This window comes from Falco biarmicus, chromosome 13, assembly GCF_023638135.1.
Source record: "Falco biarmicus isolate bFalBia1 chromosome 13, bFalBia1.pri, whole genome shotgun sequence".
NCBI lineage: Eukaryota > Metazoa > Chordata > Aves > Falconiformes > Falconidae > Falco > Falco biarmicus.
The window spans coordinates 5,861,050-5,873,094 of NC_079300.1; the positions used below are offsets into that span (position 1 = coordinate 5,861,050).

General features: G+C 38.0%; 2 protein-coding genes across 4 annotated transcripts in view; one reads left to right on the plus strand and one right to left on the minus strand.

Annotated features, from left to right (window-relative positions):
* The window catches only part of LRRC31 (leucine rich repeat containing 31), a 58,743-nt gene that overhangs the window by 23,102 nt on the left and 23,596 nt on the right, over window positions 1-12,045 (minus strand). The gene's annotated exons all lie outside the window — the stretch shown is intronic.
* SAMD7 (sterile alpha motif domain containing 7) overlaps window positions 2,101-12,045 on the plus strand; it is a 29,474-nt gene continuing 19,529 nt past the window's right edge. Inside the window, exons 1-5 of the mRNA XM_056358981.1 lie at window positions 2,101-2,299; window positions 5,478-5,541; window positions 10,506-10,609; window positions 11,338-11,464; window positions 11,606-11,733. Of these exons, the coding sequence (XP_056214956.1) occupies window positions 10,507-10,609; window positions 11,338-11,464; window positions 11,606-11,733 (358 nt within the window). The 5' untranslated portion in view covers window positions 2,101-2,299; window positions 5,478-5,541; window position 10,506. The remainder of the gene's footprint in view (window positions 2,300-5,477; window positions 5,542-10,505; window positions 10,610-11,337; window positions 11,465-11,605; window positions 11,734-12,045) is intronic.

Below are 12,045 nucleotides of genomic sequence, written 5' to 3' on the forward strand. Positions count from 1 at the left end.
ATCCTATACTGGATGGATCAAATCCCAGTTTTGGGACTTCTCCACTGCTTGCCGTAGAGGTAACCCCAAGCTGTAAGTCTGGGTAAGAGCATACAGAAGGTGATGTGGACTTCAGCTCCATCTTTCGCATTAACATTTATCTAGTGTCAGTAGCTCAGATTACAAACACCAGATACCGAGTGGGAGCTGTCAGGCTACAGTTATCCCCTTTGGACAGAGGAATCTGAGTGTCAGTGTTTCCCCACTCACACATTCCTCTCTGCACACAGGATAAAGTGGGACTACACTGTCCTAAACCATCTCAGATAACAGTGATGCTAATTGACAGACTGAGGCCCATTTGATACACTCTACATTACTTTGTTCTGTTCATAACTCGTCTCCTACGTCACTCTTTCCCTCCATTGCCACTCTGCCATTTTTTGTATTGACTGCTGAGTGACACGCAGACCACTGCATGATTTGAAACACACCCCTGCCTGATGCCTGTGAAATCCAGTCAAGAAGTACTAGATCTTCTCTGGAGAGGAACCATTAAAGCATCTTTAGGAATTGTGGTTGTCACACGTCACTACAGCACAAAACAATCCTGCTTCTGTGCCAGAAACCAAAGGCTAAATACCAGGGGTCCTGAAAGTCGTGTGCTCTCTCTCCAAACTTCCCTCGTTAGGTAAAACAGGAAAAAATAAATATATATCCTTATCATATTGCTGGGCTTGCTTCTACTTCAGGAAGTAATTTTTCCTGGTATTGAACTTTTTGTTGTTTTCCTGAAGTGTGATTCACATGGACTAAAACATCTGACAAAAAATGGATGCTGATGCAAGAATTTACTTCTAATTTATTTGGGCAACCCTGTATTTACAAAGCATTTGCTTCAGCCTCACTGAGACAATCTCGAAAAATCCCAGCAGAGTAATTTTTTTTCAAGACTGTATCTATTCATTACATTTCAAGTCACAGGTTTCTGTAGGCAGTTACAGACAAAGCAGACTGAACCCAAGCTGAAAACTACCTTTAAGTCTAGAATGCTCCTTCAGTTCCTTGTCTGCCTACACATGCAACAATTTGGACAATGTCATAAAAATTATTCTTAGGTTATTTTAGCTGGTTTCTAATTATTTTTTAAAGGAAGTCCTACAATTATTTTTAAAGCCAAGTATTGAAATATATTTTTAAACAAGAATTCTAGGTGTGATTTTTTTTCTTTATAAAGAAGGCCCAGACAGCAAGAAATTAGCCATGATAGCATTTACAACAAAAATAGTCAGTCACTTGAAAAAAAATCCAAAATAATCTCACGTTAGATATTATATCTGTATTTTGTGTTACATTATTACAAAATAGTTTGTTTTCAGTAAGGAGAAGCAGAATTACACCCCTTTGATAATAATAACACTTCCATGAGAACGAGTCCATTTTCTCTAGGTTTAAGCACTGAGAGCATTTGAGCATTTGAGAGGATAAGGGGCAATTTTTTGTTCTTACAGCAAGTACTTGATTAATATTAGGCAGGTGAATAAGAGGTTAACAAACTTCAACCCTGCTGTCCATCAGCTGACATGGATATTAGAAGCACTCCCCGGCATTTTTAAGATCTGCCGTTTACTAGGCATTCACTCTGAGAGCTAACTCACTGGCAGTGAGAATTAAAGAGTAAATTGCCAGCTTGAGCAGTATAACCATCTGATCCCTGTGTTAGCCTCACAATATGCTTAACAGGATTTCCATCTTCTAGTTCCCCCCAATCCAATTGGATACACAATTCTGGGATAAGAGTGTTCTGGGGTAACAGTTTGCCAACAGTCAGATTTAAACCCTCTCCAAAAATCAGCATAAATAGGTAACACAGTGTGTGAGAGCTAGGCAACTTGTTAACCTTCTCTTATATTTCTTGTTGGAACAGGAAGATTTTAAGTGAATGCATCAAGCATCTTAAAAGCTAACAACAGCTTAGCAGGTTAAATGTGAAATAGGTTTATCAGATCAGTGTAGTGCTCTTCTTGTAATTATGTTTTCACAGCCTTGTTAGGGGATGGTATTGGAGAAGAGCTTGTGATGTCAGAGTGGGTAGGGCTTAGAAGCAGGGATGAGGGGTAATCAAGATAAATTCAAATTGTATTTAAAGTAAAGTCAGCGTTAGTTAAGGCAGTTTTTGACATGTTAATCTTGATGTGTTTTAAAAGCTGCCAATCACATTACTGCGGCAGCTTGGAAGGAAGACTTACAGTGAAGACACATACTCCTGGATGTTCACGGTGTCTTCATTTTGCCCAAAACTAAGGTCTTCACAATAGATGTAAGTATACATAAAATAAAGCATGCTAGTTTTTTACACAAATGGTGGTGCAACACCTGCTAAGCAATACCAAGAGGTGTATGACTTTTCAGATTTTGATACGAAAGTCTTATCTCACAATAGAAACAGTGCAGATCAATGCAGACTTCTTCATGGTGTTTTTCTTTAAAAGCAGCACTGGACTGCAGAGAGTAAAGTTAGGAAGTTCTGATTTCTCAGCAAACTGCTATATGTACTCTTCTGGGTAAATAATCCTGCTTACTGTATTTTTTTTATGACAAACTTGATAATTTTAGAAACATTTAAAGATCTATTTCACAAATGGAGGATTTTACTTTAGGAAGGCTTGTAATTGTGTATTCAGCGTTTTTCTGGAAAACTTTGGATACAGATTGAGTTGCTTAATATATATGCACAAGTGTCCCATTGTCTTGTCTAACTAACAAAATACTTATAAGATTTCACTGGTTGTTAATAATATAGCTTAATCTTTGTGTTTACCTTTTTAAAGTACAACAGAAAAACCTCAATATTTTATGGATACTTCCTGGAACACTGGATTTTCTAAACCAGCGTGCAATCAGAATTAAGGCTATCATCACACATATATTTGGCTGGTTTAGTCTGATGTACCTACATAAGTTTTACCTGATTAAAATTTTGCTGGTGTGCATAGTCATTGCAACAAACCCTGGTGCTAGCACTGTTGTGGAACACCAATGTATGCACTGTGATGTATTTTGTAAAAATAACATCATAATGTGTTGAGGGTTCCTTATGTCTTGTTATTATCTGAATATTAAGTGTAAACTGAGAAAAGCTTGGGCACTGTTTTATTGCCTTTCGAGCTAAAATGGCAAGATCCTCGGCTACAGAGTATGTGAATTTCCATTATCTCCCCAGTGCCCCAGAGATTTGGAAAGAGCGAGACAGAGGGGAAATCCTAACTTAAATATTTTATCATGATCTGATCCTTCAAACTGGGGCTGAATATGTTCAGTCTGTTCAAATTACTGATTTCTGAGTCTGTTTACAGGATTGGGTTTGTAATTCCACAGGTTAATCTCACAAGGGGAAAAGGTTTGTATTAGAACTTGTGACTTCATATGAGTTTGGAAAATAACAGTGGTTTTAGTATCTGATATCTGTGATTTAGATATATATTTAACATACCTGTAAATGTTTTTTAAGATGAGTGTGTGCTGTCTTTGGCTTTGTAATAAAGCAAGCTAACCTGAAACAATTAATGATAAAACCCCACACCATCCCATTTTACCTTAGTGGTATAAGAGAGATCAAATACAGTTTTCTGTTTTATTAGAGGATTTTGGGAAGTCTGAGGGATACTGCTGCAATATTTAATATCCTAACTGAAGCAGGGAGGTACTGAGGATTCAGTACAAGTTTTCTAGATTCAAACTCTTAGTTAGCCAGTGAAGTTTCTGGCTGACTTCACTGGCTAACTAAGTGAGCTTTAACTAAGTAAGAGTTGTTAAATATAGATAGCTTTAAATAGCCTTCCTAAAACATGTTCCTCTTTCCACTACCTGGTTTCTTTTGGAACTGGGAGTGTTGTCATTTGCACTAGTATTTCATCTTAAAGAGACACAAATGCCATGAAAATTCAACTGCATTTCATTTGGAAATACCAGTATCGCTTTCCGATCATCAGAAAGCTTTCCATCCCAAGACTTCTATTTCCAGTATTTAAAAAAAAAAAAAAAAAAGGATTTTTAAGTACTTAAAAAGTAAGAAAATAATTTAGTTTCCCTTTAACTGATCCCACTTATGCCACACTTTGCAATTTTCAGGCTTCTAAAAGTATCAGACAAGAAGATAATGTTTCAAATGTCATCCCTAATTATGAAATAAATCCACAAGGAAAAAAAATTACATGATGCTTCTATCTCTGTGTATATAACCAATGTAATAGAGAACCCATCCCTTGTAAACCACTTCTCCATGTACCAGTTTGTCAGGATACAGGGTGGGTGTACAGTGTTATGCACATCTGTGCATGCACATGCTTTCTCTGCTACAACTACTATTTTTGTTAGTCCTTGCTTAGTTATTCGACTTAAGGTTTTTAAAAGGCATAGTTAAAGCACTCGCTGTGGTCACAGCTGGAGCCTTTGGGTGCTGCCACAAATAACAAATGAATAACATTAGCACTACTGTTCTGCAGAAACCAGCCCTGTGGCTACAGCACTGAGCTGAGAGGATGAAGAACTAAGCACAATTCCCACCTCAGCTGCTTACTGCCCTGTATCTATATGCTTCCAATGCCATGTTGCATGGCAGGTCTGCTTCTTTTTCCTTCACCATCTGTAGGCTTTGAGGGCTCTTGCCGTGTGTTTGTGCTCAGCATAATGCATCTCCACCTTTGGTTTTAGTCAATGCATCAGGCTGACTGTTGTCTTAGTGGCACACAGGAATAAGTTTCCCCTTGCCCCCAGACATTCCAGTGAGGAAAAAGATGAACTTCCATTATGAACCTAACTGGGTTCCTGAAAGACTGAGTTTGCCAATACTAAGTCTTCATTTCTTCCTGAAACCAGTGTTTACAAAAAAAACTTGCTGCTTGCAGTCTTGCAAGAGCGGTAAAACATTCATGTCTTCATTTCAGTGTAAAGGCATGCAATGCAAACTCTACTAGTGGACATACAGTATAAATAGTTATTTTCCTTTCTTTAGGGAATGTATTGTTCTCAATCCAGTTTTAGGATTATGCTCTAATCTCAGTCTCTGAGCAGTCTGTGCCCACGTATCTAGGATTAGAATTTAGCCCTACAGCCTCTCCAATGGTACCTTAGCCCAATTAAGATGTATTTCATGCTCCTGTATGACATAATGTTGGTATAATTGCTTTCTTGCTTTCCAAAAGTCATTTATTTTGCTGACTGTGGGTTCTTGAATAAGTACAATCTCTAGCTTTATGACTCTTAGCACAGGTTTAGGGCACAAACCCTGGATACTACAATATTATTAATATTCTAATGTTGTTAACTGGAATGTCTATCTATTTTTTAAAACACCACCTGATTTCTCAAGTGATCAGGAGAGCTTTTTCTGAGAAGGGAGCTAATGGAAATGAGACAATGTATGAGTTTATTCATGTATTTCACTCATAAGCATGTATACATATTTATATTATGCTTAACTGATTTCTCTGACACAGATTTACCTGAGGATTTTAAACAATACTCAGCTTCTTCCAAACAGTCTGTGGAGCCACGGCAAAGGTATACTAAATGTTGCTTTTAAAAAAAATGCTAATTCCATGTGTTTTATGTAAATAAAAATAGTATTAGCTATTGAAATCTTAATGCATTTAACTAAAAAAAACCCCAATGTCTTCCAACAAGTCTATATTATACATAACTTAGTATACTACACTGTATTTTGCCAGTGCAATTAATAGACACATAGACTGCTGCAGACATTTTGAAATTGCATATAGCATGATTAGATCTGCAAATGCTTCTGGTTCATGAAGTTAGTGTCTTGCCACTTCTCATCTAATAAATTGAGACAGAATTAGTACTGGGTGAGTGGTTCTGCCTGCTGCCAAGAAGGGTTTGCTAAGGGTAAGACTCTAAAGGTAGAGATTAACTTGTCTTCATCCCTGTAATGTGCTGTACAGCCAGGATTTGTGCAATAGGATCAGAGAAGAGCCAGATATGAAGGTAACGCTGGACAGCTGGTGTGTATGAATTCATATGAACCTTGCTGCAAGAGTTTGAGCTACTCTCAAATCCCAGTTAATATATCCATCAGAAGTATACTTTCCCTGTTCCCTTGGAGATATATTTTTTGCTGATGATGGTTTCCAATATGCTAGTTATGAAAATAGTATGAACCTCGAGTACCGTAAATTTGACCTGGAAGTCAGAACCCCAGCTAAGTAATCAAAAATGTTATTTTTCCAAATGGAATAACGTAGATCAGTCAAGTTCAGTATCTCCTCCTGACACAGTTGCATACAAGACTTTATATTAGGTTAAGCAGCTATCTATTTATCCTACCTGATCAATTGGAAACCTCCCTGAACAAGAAATTCAGGGAAATAAGTTATTTAATGCAGGTAACACATACATATAAAATGTGTCCTTTAAGGTAAATTTAAACCAGACTGATATTCTGCCATTCAACTTGGGAAAGTAGATTAGAATTCTGGTGGAAATAACATCTCAACATTTTTACTAGATACCAGAGTTGGTTTTATGTATCTGAGAAGAAATCAAAGATAAGCTAGATAGGATTGACTGGCACACCAATAAAAAAAAACAACAAAAAACAACCCAAAACCAAAACCAAACCAGAATGACTTCATGAAGCAACTCCAGCAAAAACTTCATTAAGAAATCAAACCTTCCTTTTGGCTCATGATGATTCAAAAACCAGGTCGGCAGAAACAGTAAGCTACAGTTTTAGTGAAAGAAGATACCAATGAACTTTCAAGTCATGTTATTCCATGATTTTTTCAATACTATATCTTTTCCATCTCAAGCCAACAGACCACTTAATCTACCTTTGCAGAGATAAGCTGCTTACATGATGCACATTGCCTGAAGTAATAAATGTTGCCTGAAGTGATGCTCTATGCATCTTAGTCATCTAATAGATAACAATCTATCAAACACAGATCAACTCCACTTTGGGTGCTGTGTATTTGGTACCCTGCACTGAGTGAAAATGCATTAAAAGTAAACATCACTTTTTAAAATAAGGATTTTAAGTTCTTAAACAGTTTCTGCTTCAGCTCTGAAAGGAGGCAGTGTGAGAGACTACCTGTCAACCGACAGTTTAACATACTTCACATCCAACATAAAATCCAGTTTTGTTTTGGGAACTGCACAAACTATACAGAGAATACCACAGTAATACTGATGCTACTGGTTTATAAGCACACTTACTGCCATTTGATTGTTGATATATACCATGCCTGTTCTGACAGAAATCTAGCAACCCTATGGTGTGGTGGTAGATTTGGGTCAGAATAGATGGGTCCCTTCCCGCTAGGTTTTCCGTGATTCTACACTTTAAGGTTGTATCTATAATTTCAGTCACAGGTATGATTTTAGTGGAGAGTATAGAAGTTCTAGGTAGGCCTGATAAAGAAAAGTCTTACTTGAACATCTTTTCCCCCACACAGGGACAGCTTCCCCAGAATGAAGTGCATTCACAACTGTGATTAAAACATGGAATTGAAGAATTATGGCAGTTCCTAAAAAGCAAAAGTGGTACAGCTTGTCAGTCATCTGACAGACAAACCTTTGTTAGTATTAATAGTAGCTTTTACATATTTTTTTAAAAAATTACTATAATAAAATGTTTAAAATCTCCCATTTTTTCCATTATGTGTATCTGCACCTCTGCTGGTTGCTTTGCAGCTTTATATTCTCTAGTGAGGTGCACCAGAGGCCAGGCTGTAAGGAGGTTAGCACAGTTTAACTTTGCAGCTTGGTTTTCTAGAGTATTTAATACACAGTCACTCATCTGTGATGGAAAACCACCTAAATGGCTCACTGGATCAATACAATATGGCAAATACCATCATCCCAGTTGCCATCTATTTTTTGAGCTGCTGTAAAGTTTAGTTCAGCACTAAATCGCTTTAGTACTGAGCTTTAAAATGCTTTAGCAGCTCAGAAGCACTTTGGCAGCTCAAATGCTCTTCTTGAAGCACCCAGCATCCTAAATCGCTTTAAGTCTGAAGTATCCTAAAAAACCACAAATGGAAACATGTCCAGCAGCACATGTTCAGATACATATGTCAAGAACAAAGGACATAGTGCTGCTCTTGGATTTGACAGGCTTGCCTGCTTCCAGGAAGACCTGGATCTTGGCCAACCCAGAGCATAGCATTTACAAGTGTAAAGAACTTTTTATTTTGAGGAAACACCAGTGGCACGGTCCAAGTATAGCTCCTACTCTCAGTTTGCATGGCTGAAATGACTAAAAAACTCATTTTGAGGCTGAGACCAAGTACCTCCACCATACCAAGGAAATGGCAAATTCCTAAAGCATGTGAAGTAGATATAAAAATTTTTAAGGGAAAGCTATCTAACTTGTCGATAGGTCAAAGGCAATACAAGGAGTTATAATGAATTATAAATGGGTTTGGTAACAAAATACAGGATTTAGCTGCTGTCAGATTTTGGATAATGAACAGTTTTTAAAATTTAAGTTTGTTTTGGAGAAGGACTGGTTGTGAAAAAGGGAATTTTGGTTGTTTCTGCTTGCTATTCCTAAGGAATTTCTGTATCCTAGGTAACTGGTTTAAATGGAAACAAACCACTTGGCAACTGGATCCATCTTGTACTCAACAATGCCAACATCCCAAGCTGTGTCTGATCTCACTGAGACTTGTACACCACCACTGCCTTTACAGTGCTCTCATACACACAATTAGTCCCATAGCTGGATTTTGTGCCAATACTGTTAATCACAGGCATTGACTTTTAAGGCTAGAAGCAGGGGCAACATACTATAAAAATAAAGATATATTTCAGCCTGCAAAGTAAGTTTGGCATAAATGTGAAAATACACGAGAAAGACCTGAGCAAAAGGTAGGCAGAGTTCTCAGGGAACAGTGGCATTTTAATGTAATATTATCATCACAACATGCTAAAGGCAAATTGACAAGTAAGCCATAAAATGGCCAGAACCACCTAAAGCCCTGGATGGTTCTGGACATCTGTGCTTCAGAGGCCACTTCTTCATGGAGTGACTAATAACATGAATTCAGCAATCATCAGCACACAGCTGAAATGCAAGGCAGCTGCTGTCAGGGAATTAGTCAGCAATGACTTCCTTGCCATGGGATTCACATCCCAAACTAGACCCAGCAGACAGGACCCTTAGCAGCACAATCAGTCAGTCCTGTGTTTCTTAGATCTTGTTTCTCAACGATTCCTGTTTGCAGAGTTTCATGGAAAGATTCAGAAAGGCATGATTCACTTGAGCTCTCTCTGGCTTTGGTAGATTCTCTATGTGTCTCTCCTCATGTTTCTAAAGTGTCCCTCACTGCTATCTATACCAAATGCCAACAGAACTCATGAAGCTGTAACTCTCTACCTAAAGGATGAAAACACTTAAGCATCAAGTCTTCCTTCTTTCAGGAGACAAAGAATCCATTTCATCAGAGCTAATGGAGAAGAAAATTCAACTCCGTAATTTCAACTTACTCAAAAAAATCCCCAACCCATCGTTTGCTGTGCAAATCTAGTTTGAAACAAATGTACAAATGCCCATGCTGCCTAGCCTACTCCCTCTGCCAACCCCTCAACTTAAAGCATCCCACACAGGATAGCTTTTAAACATCCAGGCTATGAGTTACAGGCCTTATTTGCTTTATGACCCATCTGCACAAAAAAATCCTGCTGTAGATCATCCCCCCGAAATCCTGAGCAGGACACACTGTGGTTATTTATCCGCCAGTATCAGGATCATTTGTCATCTAGTCACCTTCCTCCTTGGACAGAGTTAGAAATTCTCACGCAATCCACCTCAGTGACAGTACAGCTATTCAGCGACACTTTGTAATCTACTAGTTTTTAGTCTAGATTTTTACTCCTCTGGCTTTATTTACCTGTACCTATATGGATAACCTGAGCCTCAGTGCTTTGATCACTGTTTTTGAACTACAAAGCATGTTCTTTAATTTTTTTTTTTTTTTTTTTTTTTTTACTTCATTTGCCAGTCTTAAGGGGCTGATATCATTTGGAACAGCTCATTTCTTTCATTTCTTCCCATCTGTTTCAATTAGTTTACAGTAGACAGGGCTTCAAACTACTACAATTCCCTAAATTAAACCAAAGATACCTGCCTTCCTAAGTATGAGCACACGTCACTGTTCTCAGGGCTGCAGGCAAAAGCCTTTGGCTTATTTATGTCCTTTTGAGCAACTGGTATTTTCCAACTGACTTTCCTTGCACAGGAAGGCCCAAGGACATTGAACACCTCAAGTACAAACAAGGGCAACATTCAGATGATCTTGAAAACTGAAAGTTTCTACATGGAAACCAATACAATCCTCAAACACTGAAAGGTACAGCTGTGACTGGCAGAACAACTACCATTTATCTGAGAAATAGCTTCAACCACCTGCTCTGTTTCTTACATTGTAGAATATCTTATTCTTTCCTTTGGGCCTGCTGGTTCAGTTCTTTACAATATAAAAGTGGTTGCTGTCTCCTTGCAGCATGACTCCACGAGATCACATGAGAAAAATGTCTATCCTGGGGGAACAAGGAACACTAGAAGAAAAGCACCTGTACAGATTAGCAAGTGGCATGGCAGCAGGAGGTAAGCAGGAAGAAATCTAACTGCACATTTGTTTATAGGATTGCTAATACTTGTGCAACGTACAGGAAACAGCCAGTAACAGGTTTAGGGTCTTCAAAAAGTATTTCAAATTCACCTTAGGAGTAACTGGAGAAACATTTTTCTTTATGTAATTAAAAGTTAACATGGGGGATTCTTGGCATTCAGAATTTGATCAAGAGATGCTAAGCACCTGGAAGAAGAGTCAAGGTCATAGAGGAACTCTGCAACAAAACCCATAGCTGGTTGTTGTGATGTTCTGGCTTACCACTGCAGGCTCTCCCTTCTAGAGCTGCTGTCTCATGACAAGGCAGGTTCCAGCTAATAAGATTTTTCTAAAAATTAATCTGCATTAGAAATGAAAACGTTCTGAAGCAGAGAACTTACCATTCAGGGCTGTTCTCTTCTGTCTCATAGTGTTATATGGATTACTGTAAATTGTCCTTTTGTATACTTGACTGTGCACATCCTGTTTATTTTTACTGCAGTTTGATTGTATACATCTGTATTTTTTAGACAAAGTTGTTAAGGTGGCAGTGGAAACTTTTTTAATTGCTGTTATTACAAAAAAGTGTGATTTGCTAACTCATACTAAAATGCTGGCATTTGAGGAAAAAAACCACCCTATTTTATCTGGTGAAGTTACACTGCAGACAGAATTAATTCTAATTTACTACATTAGCAACAGAACTGTATATGTTTTGTGTCAGAACTGCGGCAGAGGCAAGAGATGCTAATGAGAAATCAGCTGATGGCAGTAAACCCTCAACTAATGGGTGCAGGCCAGCAAAGAATGCAGGCGATTCCCTCCCAGTTTGAGCCTCGACTGGTAGACAGGTATTTTGCACCATTTCTCTATTATATTACTGCAGTTAAAGAATAAATGTGCATGTATTGTACCCGAGTATATAAAGATCCTAGATTATTCTTAACCAAACAATGTCCTTTGCATATTTGAATGTATTTTTTTCCTCTCAGAGATCTGTTGCCTTCAACTGAAATGATGGCATCAGCTGACGCAAGACAAATCCATATAGCGTCCCACCTTGGACCCACAGTCCCACAGCATGCAAACATGCTGTCCAACCGCATTTACCCAGGCCCAGGTAACGAAGCATTTTCTGCATCCTGACAAGTGAGAGCATTTAAATGAGAAAGCAAACTGCACCTACTAGTTTTTCCATAGGTAGCATCAGTAACAGTTTATTTTCTTTGCACAAATGGTCTCACTAAAAGGAAGCATTCTGCCTATTATATGTTTTAAACTGTGTCCATTTAAGTCCAAACACAGCCATTTTAGCTTTTTTTAAAAATACACTGCTTTCAAAATTATCTGCACAATTCTGTTGTCTTCTTTTCTTTTTGTATTTTCACACTTAAAGAAGCAAGTCAAATCAACGCTTCTTGCTACATTTAGC